At 39.3% G+C, this 14,097-nt stretch overlaps 1 protein-coding gene across 2 annotated transcripts in view; it reads right to left on the reverse strand.

Annotated features, from left to right (window-relative positions):
- Positions 1 to 8,035: 8,035 nt before the first annotated feature.
- HIF1A (hypoxia inducible factor 1 subunit alpha) overlaps positions 8,036 to 14,097 on the reverse strand; it is a 44,721-nt gene continuing 38,659 nt past the window's right edge. For both annotated transcript variants that reach the window (XM_045579954.1, XM_036434678.2), the window contains 3 exons: positions 10,711 to 10,819; positions 9,993 to 10,119; positions 8,036 to 9,324 (listed from right to left, as the gene is read on the reverse strand). In XM_045579954.1, coding sequence (XP_045435910.1) covers positions 9,173 to 9,324; positions 9,993 to 10,119; positions 10,711 to 10,819 — 388 coding nt within the window. In that variant the 3' untranslated portion in view covers positions 8,036 to 9,172. The remainder of the gene's footprint in view (positions 9,325 to 9,992; positions 10,120 to 10,710; positions 10,820 to 14,097) is intronic.

The following is a 14,097-nucleotide window of genomic DNA, read 5'->3' on the forward strand; positions in this document are numbered from 1 at the left end:
TCAACTCTCCCTTAGTACAGGACTAAGATCAGTCCTTTTCGATTCTTTGAAGATGTGTACATCTCCAGGGTCTATGAGCCCACGAAGGAATCAGGTCTACATTAGGCTAACTCAGTGGTCGGCAAACTCATCTGTCAACAGAGCGGCAGACCGCGGCTCGCGAGCCGTAGTTTGCCGACCACTGGGCTAGCTTATGAAAATTGGCTTTACCCCTATTATCACTCTCCCTTAAAGCGGCAGTGGGACAAAAGCCAACTTTTATAGCTGGGGAAGAACAGTTCGGAGCCTCAGCCCACCCCCTCGTGGCCAGAGGATGTAAAGAGGGTTTACTAGGAAAATGAACTGGACTCATGATGCTCTTACAGTTTATAACCACACAATAGGGAGCTGTGTGGCTCTCTCAGTGGAACCCTAGCAGTCTTCTGCAAGCACTCTTAAGAAACTGTTTTGTAAATATCTCCTCTCCACCTACCCTATGCTACATTTGGCACAGTGCTTAACAACAACAACACAAAAATACAGTATAGATTAGGGGTGTCGAACTCAATCAGAGAAGGGGCCAAAATCTAAAATCCAGCCTAAATCGCGGGCCGAATGGTTTACTGAACAGTCATAAACTGTCATTGTGATGGAAACGCAGCGGAGTGCAGTGATGACAGCGTGGTGCGGGCCACAATGCAAGGCCTGGCGGGACGGATTTGGCCCGCGGGCCTTGTGTTTGACACATGTGGTATAGATACTTATTGATTATATGGCCAAATTGGCTTTGAGTACACACTAACCTCCTAGCTTATCCCTGTACTTTTCACCATTCTCTGATTGCAGGGCATGCTGTTTTATTTTTCAGGATAATCGTAGCCTGATATATATAAAGAGCTAGGTGGCCTTACGACCGAACAGGTGACTGGTCACCATGAAGTACCTGGAGCATCTCTCAGTCCACCTCTCTCCAGCCCCAAAGCCGCTCACCATGAGGGGTTGCAGGCAGGGCGGGACTGGGGACTGCTGAGCAGGGTAGTGTGCTGCTTAGCAGGGTGGCTGTGAGCTTAGCGAAGCAGTCACCCCAGGGGGCAGAGAATTTCATGACTCAGTGGTGGGGCAGGGGAGTTTCACAGAGCATTTGTGGTGGAAGTTGGGGGGAGGGGAGCCTCACAGAGCAGGGCGGGGCTGGGTAGTTTCCTGGAGCGGTGGAGGGGCCACCGGCATCCTGGAGCATCCAGGGGTGGGAAGCTTCACCTAGAGTCCCAGGGTGGCAGAGGCCATGCAATGGAAGCCAGGCTAGGCCTAGAGACCCATACCGTGCATGATTTGGTGTGTGCCCTGAGCCTCTAGTATGATAGAAAAGCCTAGGACCCAGCCAAAGTGGCTCAGTGGGTGAGTGTGGACCCATCAATGATTTGATTATGGTCAGGGCACATGCCTAGGTTGTGGGCTCAATTCCCAGTGTGGGGCATGCAGGAGGCAGCTGATCAATGATTCTCTCTCATTGCATCCTCACATGGCCAAAGGGGCAATGGAAATTCCTGGTGCCTCTTTTATAAGGGTATGAATCCCCTTCATGAGGGCTCCATCCTCATGATCTAATCATCTCCCAAAGGCCCCCAGCTCCTAATACTAACCATCTTGGAGGTTAAGTTTCAACATATGAATTTGAGGGCACACAAACATTCAGGGCAAAAGCAAACATCTTGGACTCACTCAACCCTCAGTAATTGTTCATTGAATGGATTTCACTGGGAGGGCTAGAAAATGGTTGGCAAGAGATAAATTCGGCAATATCCTAAATCGATGGTCGGCAAACTGCGGCTCGAGAGCCACATGTGGCTCTTTTGCCCCTTGAGTGTGGCTCTTCCACAAAATGCCATGGCCTGGGCGAGTCTATTTTGAAGAAGTGGCATTAGAAGAAGTTTAAGTTTTAAAAATTTGGCTCTCAAAAGAAATTTCAATCGTTGTACTGTTGATATTTGTCTCTGTTGACTAATGAGCTTGCCAACCACTGTCCTAAATTAACTTACAGTGGATTAGAGAGTGGGAGACAATGGAAGCACTCAGCTAATATGTGTGCTAAAACTAAGAAAAAGTATTCACATTCCTGAATGTTTGTTGAAACTGAACCAATCAGAGACCACCAAGTCCTTCTTTATACATGAACTTTCTGACTCTTGCCCACAACTAATAAAATTAAAAAAAAGAAAATATTTCTTCCTTATGGACTAGGCACCTATCCTAGAACTGCCCCTGCTTCATCTTTTCTTCACCCCACCCCTTTATCTATAGCCAATGTCAATTCTTTCAAAAACAACTTAACATCTCTCTTCCCTAAACTCATCATATAAAAAGGGTTCCATCAGCTCCAGAATGGCAGACGTGTGTGCATTTTCCATCTGGCCCTGCTGCCACTGGTTTAGACTGCATGTCCCAGGGCCTGGCCATATGGCTGGCATATGGCTCAACAAACTCTTTCACACAAGTTTCGGGCGGTGAAGGTTTTTGTTTAACATGATCCTGTAGTCCCGATTCTGCAACTCTGATCTCCGTTCACAGGAATTCCTCTCCCACCTCAGTCATGTGAGCTGTCCTTGCAAACAGAGGACGCTTTGTAACAAAGATGAATCAGATGGGAATCATGCTCTGATGGAACTATGAGTTTAGCAGGGAAGATAAGATACATAAATGATCAGAGAAGGTAAAAAACGAGCCGTAAAGTAAGAAAGCTGAGGTTCGCAGGGGTAGCAAAATATTGGCAGGTGAATTTGCCCAGAGACATATTGGCTGAGCTGGCTCCTCACTGATTTGCAGAGTTAGCAGGTAACATTGTTTTTGTTTTTGTTGTTGTTTTTTTTTTTTGCTTTAAATATTCTACAAACAGACCAGGCAGTGAGGCAAAAGTTTATAATGGCTCACCCTGCAGCTAGTTTAGTGCTCCTATTAAAGTTTGTCACTGCAGTTGTGTGTAGAAACACTGAAATCTATTTCAAAGACCAAATATTATTCAGAAATATTTGGAAATGAGTTTCTACCTAAGATAATGTTTCTTTGATGTTTTACTATTTAAAAATCTCTAAAAAATAGATTTGACTTAACAGTCTAGTTTACTTGCTAGGCCAGCGGTCAGCAAACTCATTAGTCAACAGAGCCAAATATCAACAGTACAATGATTGAAATTTCTTTTGAGAGCCGAAAACTGACTTCTGTTCATGGGCCACCAAGTTTCCATCGCACTGTATGTGCGCACCCGCACGTGGTGTTTTGTGGAAGAGCCACACTCAAGGGGCCAAAGAGCTGCATGTGGCTCGTGAGCTTTGGTTTGCCCACCACTGTGCTAGGCTATATGCTTCCTCAATGTTTTAAAAGGCATTACCCATTGTGATTAAACACTGTACAACCCCCTTACTCCCCATCCCCATACACACCCCAGCTTGTTCTTCTCTGTGGAGAATCACCATTTTATATTGATTTATTAAGGGTTCAGAAAGCCAGAAGAGTTTATCACTCTCCTGATATGGCACCTTTGCAATCAAACACACCATGATTGAGGCTACCGATCAGTTTTTATTAGTAAAATAAGTAATTAAAACACCTTGACTACTTCTTAAAAAACAGACCATTACTTTCTGTTAAATTCTATTTGATAACCCATAAACAATAAATTTCCCTTTAGAAAACAATTTACAATTTAAAATGTATGTTGTAGTCACCCATGAGGATGCAGAGGGGAGGTCATTTATTCTAAACAACACCTGCCTTTGTACTTTACAACTAACTGTGCAATCCTAACACTAATTACAGCCGATTATTTTAGAGCCCCAAGCTTTCTGTATCCATAAACTCACCTCCCAGAGATTATCTTCTCCCAGAGAACTCTCAATATCTGGCCTCAATAAGGTGCAGGCACACAACAAATGAAAAAAAAATAAAAATACACACGACAATCAAATCAACAACAAAAAACACACACCTGGGGCTGCTAAAGTTTCCATTTCCTTCACCTGAAATACCTCAAAGTGCTTTATTTAAAATAAACTGTCTTTGACACAAAACTCTGGGGAGGGAGGGGATATGTGGGAGGGAGGGAGGGGGGCAAAAAAATCAATAAAATATATTTTAATAAATAAATAAATAAATAAATAAATAAATAAATAAAATAAACTGTCTTTGGGTGCCTTAAGGGGAATATATTTAAACTCCTCTATTTTTTTTTTTTTTATCAGATTAGTAGATGACATTAAAAAAACAAACTGTTATACAGGTAACCAAGGTCCAACCTGTTAGGAGACCACAGATATTTTTTTCTATTCTACAAAGCACAACAGCTTCACACCCCAAAGCATTAAATTGGCCATTTCGGATACAGTTCCAGGGCAACACCTATTCCGCCCCGACCGACCACACATCCAAACAACAAGTTAGGGGAAGAGCTAAGCACCAGAATCGGACAAGTCACCGGAGACAAAGGGCAGCGCTGACCCTCCTGTGCCCGCCGGCTCCCCACATGCGCTCACACACGTAGGCAGCAGCAGCGGGGAGTGGACGCTGGGGCCCTGCGCCGGCCGCACACCCAGGGGGCGCGGAGCGGAGGGCGGGGCGGGCTGCGGTGCTGCGGCCCGGCACGTACCGGGGCGGGGCCTCCGTGCGGGGGGCGGGGCGGGGCGGGGCGGGACCAAGTTTCGCCCCGCGGCTCGGGTTTCACATCCGTAAGTAGTACTTGGGGCACCGGGAACCAAAGGGATGCAAGGTCCCTTCCGCATCCTTGGTCCTTTGCTGTGGAGGGTCAGACCACTGCCGCTCTCAGGCACCTGCCTTCCCTCTCCGTGCAGGAATGGAGCCCAGACGAGGGAATAAAGGAAATAAAGTTAATACAAGGAGATCGGGTGTCTGAGCAGCGTCTTGGGTAAAACCGTCCGTTACAGGTAAGAATAAAATTTATGCCCAAACCTCGGAAAGGTGTGAACACAACAAAGCTCCAGAAGGCTTTTCAGATTGGTGGCGAGGTGTAGCGTTTATCTTACAGGTAGAACTATTTCGTATCAATTCTACAGATTGCAGTAATTCTCGGTAAAATGCTCTGGGGACGACGGGTGCAGCGCTATTTAAAGGGATGAAATATACGAGCAAAGTGGTAAGTGAAAGACTTAAAAAAAACAAAAAAAAACACCCGAGTAAAAATGTTCTTCACATTTTTGTTGGTTCCAGCTAGCAGTATGTTTGCAAAGGTTTTATTTAACCAAACTCAATGGTTAAAAATAATAATAATAAAGTAAATCCATATTCTTTGCAACTTGTTTTTGATGTTGCTGCAATGGAAATTTGAAATTTTATAATTTTTTAGATTCTGGGAAGCCAGTAACTTTAAAGTCCATCCTTTTTGTGTTTTAGAGGTTTTAGGGGAAATCAAAATTTGCAATGAAGCAAACAAGAAAAGAGGAACTATTTGCAATAATTGTGAAGTTATACGAACTTATTAGAAAATTAAGTCAAACGATTCTGGGAGAACCATACCATACATTCCTATGGCGGGTTAGTTTGCTGTCATATGTTGTTTTCATACATTATCTCATCTACCTGATGTCTCCATAACCAGACATTATGGAGACATAATTCAGACTATTTTTTGAACCTGTAGTTCAAACTAAAGCCCGGCTAAATAGCATATCAAAATACTACTTTTATTGATTTCCATTTGTCTTGCCATTCCTCTTAGGACATCCCCTCAAAGCTCTGTATGGTTTCATTACCTTCAAGGGTCACCTTCAGTGCCTACACCCCATTGTTTTTTTCCTGTTTGCTGTTTAAAGTTAATGAGGGAAAGGGATTGTTCTGGACTGAGTAGCACTGTAAGGTGGTCAGCACCAGCCGCTATGGAGTTACTACTGATGGCTGGCTCAAATGCTCTAAACTTAGGGCACCTCTCCAAGACTATTTTCTCATCCACAGAACGAGATGCGAAAAGTACTAATGCAATAGGTTCTTTTTTAAGATTGTGATAACATGCAGAACGCTTAGCACAAAGTCTAGCATATAATACTTATCAGAGGTTAGCTTCATTTTAACTCCTAATCTTTGTGTCATTTCATCAAGCAGTGCTAGCTGTCCGGGGAACTATTTCCTGTTCCAAGGTTAATAATGAGGCTCTAGAACACTGAACAAAGTACACTATATTCTTTACCATACTTTCTTCAAGTGTGAAAATAATACAATGGTCATTCATTCACAGAAGTATCAGAGAACGGGAAGTAGGCATGCATAGGAGGGGACAGGAACATTAAGGGGAGAAGAGCTATTATAGAATTGTAATTGTTAAGGTAAGGTTATACTTCATAGATACAGATATTTTTTAAAAGTCTGTGATTCTGAGAGAGGGAGAAAACAATGAATGCTGGGAAGGAAGGGCTGTTTCTGCTATTTCAGCCTCAAGCACTCCATGGGGTTTGTTTTTGGCATGACCAGAGATTCTTGTTTGTTCCAGCTCTACTGTCCTTTAAAGGTGGCTTTCTCTTCTAAATCATTGCTCTCACAAGTCTTCTTCTCAGACCCGGTCATTACATAATCTGACCATTAATATTTGAAAACTACATCAACTTCTAGTTTTCAACTCAAGATAACTTGCTATCAGAAAAATAATTAATTTGACCTGGGAATATTAAACTACTTTATTCTGAAATACCACCTCTAATGCAATCTGTAATTAAATACACAAGAACTTGGATCATATTATTTATAGTGAAGTATACTATAAATATATGTGAAGTGCCCTAAAATATTGGACTTTTAGTATTGTAAACGTTTATTCCAAAAATTTCACATAACTGAAATCACATTTTCTTCATTTTTAAGATAAAAACAGTCCCCTAAAATATGTGGTTTATTTTGTTCAGGATATTTTGTTCCTATAACCTCAGGCTATAGATAGTATCTAAGATCTGGCATTATCTATATAGTTTGTCCATAAAAGTAATTTGCAGTTACTTCTCAGTACAGGGATTCAGTGATTTTTCTGCTTCTTTAAAATATTTTTTAAAAATATATATTTTATTGATTTCTTTTACAGAATGGAAGGGAGAGGGAGAATTAGAAACATCTATGAGAGAGAAACATCAACCAGCTGCCTCCTGCACACCCCCTACTGGGGATGTGCCTGCAACCAAAGTACATGCCCTTGACCGGAATCGAACCTGGGACCTTTCAATCTGCAGGCCGACGCTCTATACAGAGCCAAACTGGTTAGGGCCTTTTTATGCTTTTTAAAAATTGAGAATGTATTACTTTTATAGTCAGAAAATAACAGCAATTTCATAATATATGGAAGAAAAATAAAGCTATTTTTTTAAATTTAATATACAGTATCATAAAAACAAAAACAAGGTTAGTTTTGTTTCATATTAGAGTAAGAAGACCTAAGTTTAAATCTCTGGTCTGGCATTTATTACCTTTAAGGTTTAGACAAATCATTTAGCATTTGAGGTCTAAATTTCTTCATCTATAAAAGAGATAGATTAGAAATCTTTATTATTTTTTAAAAAATTTTAGTTGATTTTAGAGAGGAATGGAGAGAAATTGATTTGCTGTTCCACTTATTTATGCATTCATTGATTGATTCTTGTATGTGTGCTGACCTGGGATTGAACCCACAATTTTGGGAAGATGCTCTAACCAAGTGAGTTATCTAGCCAGGGGTAGAAATCTTTAGAGGACATTCTAGTAGCCCTTATAACACTATGTTACTATAATGTTTAGGATTTGTTTCATCCACCCCATTCAGATTAAACTATTAAAATTACTACAAAATTCGTGCAAGAGTAGGCCTTCCTTTCTCTGGCTTCCCATTGCACCCAGGATCTGGGCTTTCCTCAGTCCTGGCTTTCTGCAGAAAGTCATCAGGTCTAATTAGCATTTTATGCTTTTATTATTATAGATTTTACTTGAATTAACCAATCCATGTCAATGTAATCTTCATAAAATACATAAATTGTTGGCAAACAGTTTTGGAATCAGAGGTATTGAAATAAACATTAACTTAAAAGCTGATCAAGGAGGGCCTGGTCCACAGAAGATGTTTATTTGAAGTAACAAACAATACAGTTAGTGTTAGATCCAACCACAAAGAGCAAAAGGAACGAAAATTTTGTACAATACACATAGAAAACCAAGATATTTACTGTGACAACTATATATTTCTAAAACAATACCTCTAAAATCACTCAATTATTGAAATCTATATCAAAACAGAAGAATATTAATCGCGACAAAGTGCATAAAACCAAACATCAAATTTTGAGCAAATTAACACACTAGGCAATTTTGCTAACAAAGCATGATTTGTTTGTTTGTACACAATTTGCTCAAAACATCTTTATACCAACAGGGTGAGCAGAACATTTAGGTTTAATATCAATTACACAATATTAGCATAAATTTCCACAACTACAGATGGGGTATTTTTTTGTTTTTGAGCTGGCAAAGTTATTATACAAACATCAAATTCATTTCTCTGAATTGAGAATTTTATCCAAATAAATGTTACATACCTTCCAGATATATGCATCTTTCTATATCATGTAAATGGCTTTACCCATTTAATAATAAACCATATAAGCATTTAAGAATCATTATATAATTAACAATATCATGTTCCAGGTTTAACAATTTCATAGCCCAAAAACAAGTTCTTCTTAAAAACTAGTTTTATAAATGCAGTATATATTGCATGAGTAACTGCTGGTATTTTTTAAGAAAATATATGTGCAATCGAGGCTACCATGTACTGCTGGCAAAACACTATGTTTATGTAAATGTGAAAAACTGAGTAAAAATTTTTCAAGCTGATCATGATGAAAGGTTACTGCCTTCTTAAAAGATTATATTGCCATCTTATTAAAAATAATTCAATAAGGGACAAACTAGGTCCCTAGCCCAAAATAAATAAATAAAAAGGTGCATTTTAAAAATTATGCTACTGCAATGCAATGGTTTAAATACCAAAGAACTGTGAAAATGTGCTGTCTGTGATCTGGCATTAACGTAAATTAAGTAAAAAGGGGATCAAAACTGAACTAACAGAGTTTGTGCAGTATTGTAGCCAGGCTTCTAAAATTAGATATAGAAAATATAAATAGACTGCTTTAGGTAATGAGCCACCAGTGTCCAAAATAAAGGAATGAGATTATGAAAAAGCTCAGTTAACTTGATCCAGCGCTCTGAGTAATTCTTCACCCTGCAGTAGGTTTCTGCTGCCTTGTATAGGAGCATTCACTTCACAATCATAACTGGTCAGCTGTGGTAATCCACTCTCATCCATTGATTGCCCAAGGAGTCTACATGCTAAGTCTGGAAAACAAAGAGATATCTAAGTATTCATTCATCTAGTCAATGATTATTATTAAACACCCACTATGCGCTAGGCATTGGGAACATAAAGCAAATAAACTTTCTGGAAGAGTTTTTAGTCTATGGTGTAAACCACATGTGTCAAACACAAGGCCCGCGGGCCAAATCCGTCCCGCCAGGCCTTGCAATGTGGCCCGCACCGCGCTGTCATCACTGCACTCCGCTGCGTTTCCATCACAATGACAGTTTATGACTGTTCAGTAAACCATTCGGCCCGCGATTTAGGCTGGATTTTAGATTTTGGCCCCTTCTCTGATTGAGTTCGACACCCCTAGTGTAAACCATCGCTATGTAAACAAGTAAGGGGGCAATCAAGTATTACTGGTACTAAATCATAAATGTTTACAGGATACAAGGAAGGACAAAGGAGTGCTAAATCAATTTACAAGGTTCAGCTTCTATTCAATATTAATACATAGACATATCAACGGTAATTATTAAAAAATAAAGTTCTATCTTGAAATAGCTGTTACAGACACTAGATAAAATGCTACCTTACTTTTTAATCTTGCTAAGGAATAAAAACCACTCTCACTTAGAACAAAGCTCCTAAATAAAAAGCCATATAATTCTCCTATTGATATTTAGGACAAAAATAATAAACTAACCAGAGGGTATTAAAATAATAGTCTTTTGCTCCATTCCATTCTGTTCATTAGATTTGCATCCTTTTACGCGTTTCCAAGAAAGTGATGTGGTAGTTGCAGGATCATCTGGCTGCTGTAATAATGTTCCCTAAAAAGAGGAAACATTTCAATTTTACTATGTTGTTTTTTAAAAAAATAAAAAACTTTGATATTAATGCAAATTTAATATCACGGAGAAGGCAGGTTTCTTAAATCAAATACTACCCTTAATTGTTTTTAATTCTTTTTTTTAGCACTACTATGATCAAGACATTTATTAGTCATATATTATGGCTAACAACTTCTCTGTAAATTCTTTCCAGTTAATCTGGTTAATTTAAAATACCGGTATGGGTTATTGATGAACAATGACTTAAGAAAATTATTGTGTTTTGGGAATAAGAAGGGGAAATTAACTTAAATGAAAGAGAACAAGGCAGGTGGTGATGTTAGGTGGAAAAAGGGGAGAACATCACTTTTTACTCAAAATATATCTGTATTATCTGAAATTTTTACACCAAAAATGTATTCGTTGTTTTTAAGAGAGTGTACAAAGTGAAAGAAAAAAAAAAAAGATCAATGTTTAATTCTAAAAATACAACTTTAGTATTTAGAAGAAACATGGAATTATCTATATATGTAACTTATAAATAGAACATTAGCTAGACTAGAAAAAGCAAAAACATACTCTTACACTTACAATTCCTACTGCTTGAAAAAGTGAACCATCATGTTCTATTTTTCGTTTTCTTTGAGCATTCTGCAAAGCTAGTATCTTTGGATTTAGTTCTTCCTCAGGAACAGTAGTTCTGAAAAAAAGTTTCAATAAAAATATGGTTGTTTTATTATTTTTTTGTTTTTGTTTTATTATTTTTTAAAGAATTATCCAAATAGCTTTTTTCAACAAAATATATTTGTACTAGAGGCCTGGTTAACAAATTTGTGCACCAGTGGGGTCCCTTGGCCTGGCTGGTGATTGGGGCAGATTGGGGTTGATAGGGGCCAGATGGCTGGAGGGAGGGACCTCTGGAGGTTGGCTGGCAACAAGAGGTTGGCTGTGGAAGTGCACTAACCGCCAGGGGGCAGACACTTAATGCCAAAGCTCAATTTTTGAAACAAAATATCCTAAAATTTGCATTTCCCTAATCAAAGTGAACTAGATTGATATTTTTGTAAGTCAAAAACTTAAATATTGGCTTTTCATTCCATCTAATATAATTCAGATAATCTTGGGACGAAATTAATTTCACACTTGCATAGCATTTTCAGTTCATAAAACATTTAATGTTCATTAGTTTATTTTAATTTCATTCCAATCCCAAAGATAGTAATACTCATCTTATAAATGAGAAACCTGAGGCCTGTTAGGTAACTATCTCAAAGTCCCACTGCTAATTAATAGTTGTGGATATGGAAGTATATTCTAGATCTCTTTAGACCCATGTTCCCCCTTCCTTCCCCAGTGATCTTCCTCCTAAGTCAAATTGCCTCCAGTATTGGTATGTTACCAAACCTGCACCTAAAATTAGTATTAAATAGTAAGAACTACTTGATTAAAATACATCAATTTTATCATAGCTACTTTATCTTCTCAAGAACTCCCCCATCAATACATTAATCATAAATGGCTCCTTGCTCTGTTTCACATATAATTGAGAATGTATAAGGGTAGGTAATATATTACTCTCCTTCCCAAATGCAGTTTTATAAAACCTCCAATATACAGACAGGCAGGATTTAAAATTCTTACATAACTATATTATCTTTATGAAGTATAATTCAGTGTATAGGATAAATATCACCTTTTAAAAAAATGACTTTAGAGAGAAGAAAGGATGGAGGCGGGGGAGAGAAAGGGAAACATCCATGTGAGAAAAAAACATAGTCACCTTTTGGTGTACGGAACAATGCTCCAACCAAGTGAGCCACACTGGCCCGGGCAGTAACAGTAGTTTTAATCGTTATCTTTAATCTTTGCTGTCAAGCTGTCTGTCTGGCTTAGTACAGCACTTTGATTTTGTGAATAATAACCTAGAGAATTTGTAATGAAAAAGCCTCCATATAGTTCATAAAATTCATCTCGTAAGGTATTATATTTAGTGCATATTATAGTGGAACTATTGTAAAAAAAAAATTGCTAACATGATTTGATAAGATGACTTTGGTTTTGACAAGAATACAGTTGTTCAGAAAACTAAATATCCATAGTCTCCTGTAGCTAAGAGTAAACTGTCATCACCATTATATTACTACTAGAGGCTCGGGGCACAAACATTTGTGCGGGGTGTGTGTGTGTGTGTGTGTGTGTGTGTGTGTGTGTGGCACGCGCGGAGGGTCGAGGAGGGGTGTCCCTCAGCCTGGTCTGCTCCCTTTCACAGTCTGGGAGCCCTCAGGGGATGTCCTACTGATGGCTTAGGCCCAGAGTGGGCCTAAACTGCAGTCTGGCCTCCCTCTGCGAGAGGCAACTGAGCCATCAAGGGAAGGCACTGTGCCCCATCACCCTGCCGCTGCCACTGCCTCCTACAGCTGCTTCAGGCCTCTCTGTGCAGGAGGCAACCTGGTCAGTGCTGCCCCCATGACCCCACTGCTGCTGCTGCGGGCCACCATGGATGACTGCCCTTGGCCCTTGCAGCCACCGAGGCTTTATCCAGAAGGATGTTTGGCTGTCCGGTTTAATTAGCATATTATGCTTTTATTATTATAGGGGATATTCATTCATCTATCCACACAATAACCATTTATTGAAATAGCTAGTACACGATAGGTACTGAATTAAGTGTTAATACCACTAAACTGTCAACAAGACACTGTCATTGCCCTAAAGCAGTGGTCACCAATCGGTGGTCTGGGGACCACTGGTGGTCCATGAGGTTCAAAAGATTGGCGAATGGTGCCCTAAAGGAACTCAGAGTTTAAATTTTAAAGTCAGTTGGTCAAATGGTAATTTATAAAATAATATAAAATGCTCCTTTTTAAATCTAAAGCTCCAAGATCTTTTCTTAGGTCTAGGAAAAGGCCTCTCCCAGCACTCTAGGTCAAAGCAATGATGCAAGGCAGAAGTAATATGCCATGAGCCCTGACTACGGCAGTGCCTTTTCCTATTGCTACTGATATCTGGATCAGCCTAGGCACAGTAGAAAAAGAATCATTTCTCTCCTACACACATACTGCCTCACTGACTAGCTAAAACTTATTTCCTGTAACTAGAGCTTTAAATTTAAAACATGTTAAATCCCATTACAAATTACATACAGAAGGTACAATTTAAAATGTATTTCGTGTCCAGATATTTGCTCAAATTTACTTCATAGAGGCAATGTCATAACATCAGGCTTAGATTCCTGCTGTAGCTCTTAAAACCCTATTTGACCTATAAAATATAATGTTCTATAAATAAGTAATGAAAAATATATCTGGCTGGTGTGGCTCAGTGGTTAAGCACTGACCTATGAACTAGGACACATGTGTCAAACACAAGGCCCGCGGGCCAAATCCGTCCCGCCAGGCCTTGCAATGTGGCCCGCACCGCGCTGTCATCACTGCACTCCGCTGCGTTTCCATCACAATGACAGTTTATGACTGTTCAGTAAACCATTCGGCCCACGATTTAGGCTGGATTTTAGATTTTGGCCCCTTCTCTGATTGAGTTCGACACCCCTAAACTAGGAGATCATGGTTTGATTCTTGGTTAGGGCACATGCCCAGTTGCAGGAGGCAGCCAATCAATGATTCTTTCTCATTGATATTTTTTTTCTCTCTCCTCTCTCCATCTTGGAAATCAGTGAAAATGCATTTTAAAAAAAAGTAAAGGCAATTATAAATATATAAGTAAAGGCAATTATAAAGGCAAATATAAAAGTAAAGGCAATTATACATAAAATTTAAAAATAAGTCTTATAAATATTTATACTGAATACTGAGGACTGAAGACCATCAAGCTCACTATGGAATTGGAAATACCCTTAAGTAGGAAGGACATTTTTTCAGGCTTAAAAAGTGCTCCATGAAACAGAAGCAGCGAGGATTAACCAACCTGATTTAACCAAGCATAAGAAACCAAGCCAGCCCTAGCTGGTTTGGCTCAGTG

This window comes from Pipistrellus kuhlii, unplaced genomic scaffold (genome assembly GCF_014108245.1).
Source record: "Pipistrellus kuhlii isolate mPipKuh1 unplaced genomic scaffold, mPipKuh1.p scaffold_m20_p_1, whole genome shotgun sequence".
Lineage (NCBI taxonomy): Eukaryota > Metazoa > Chordata > Mammalia > Chiroptera > Vespertilionidae > Pipistrellus > Pipistrellus kuhlii.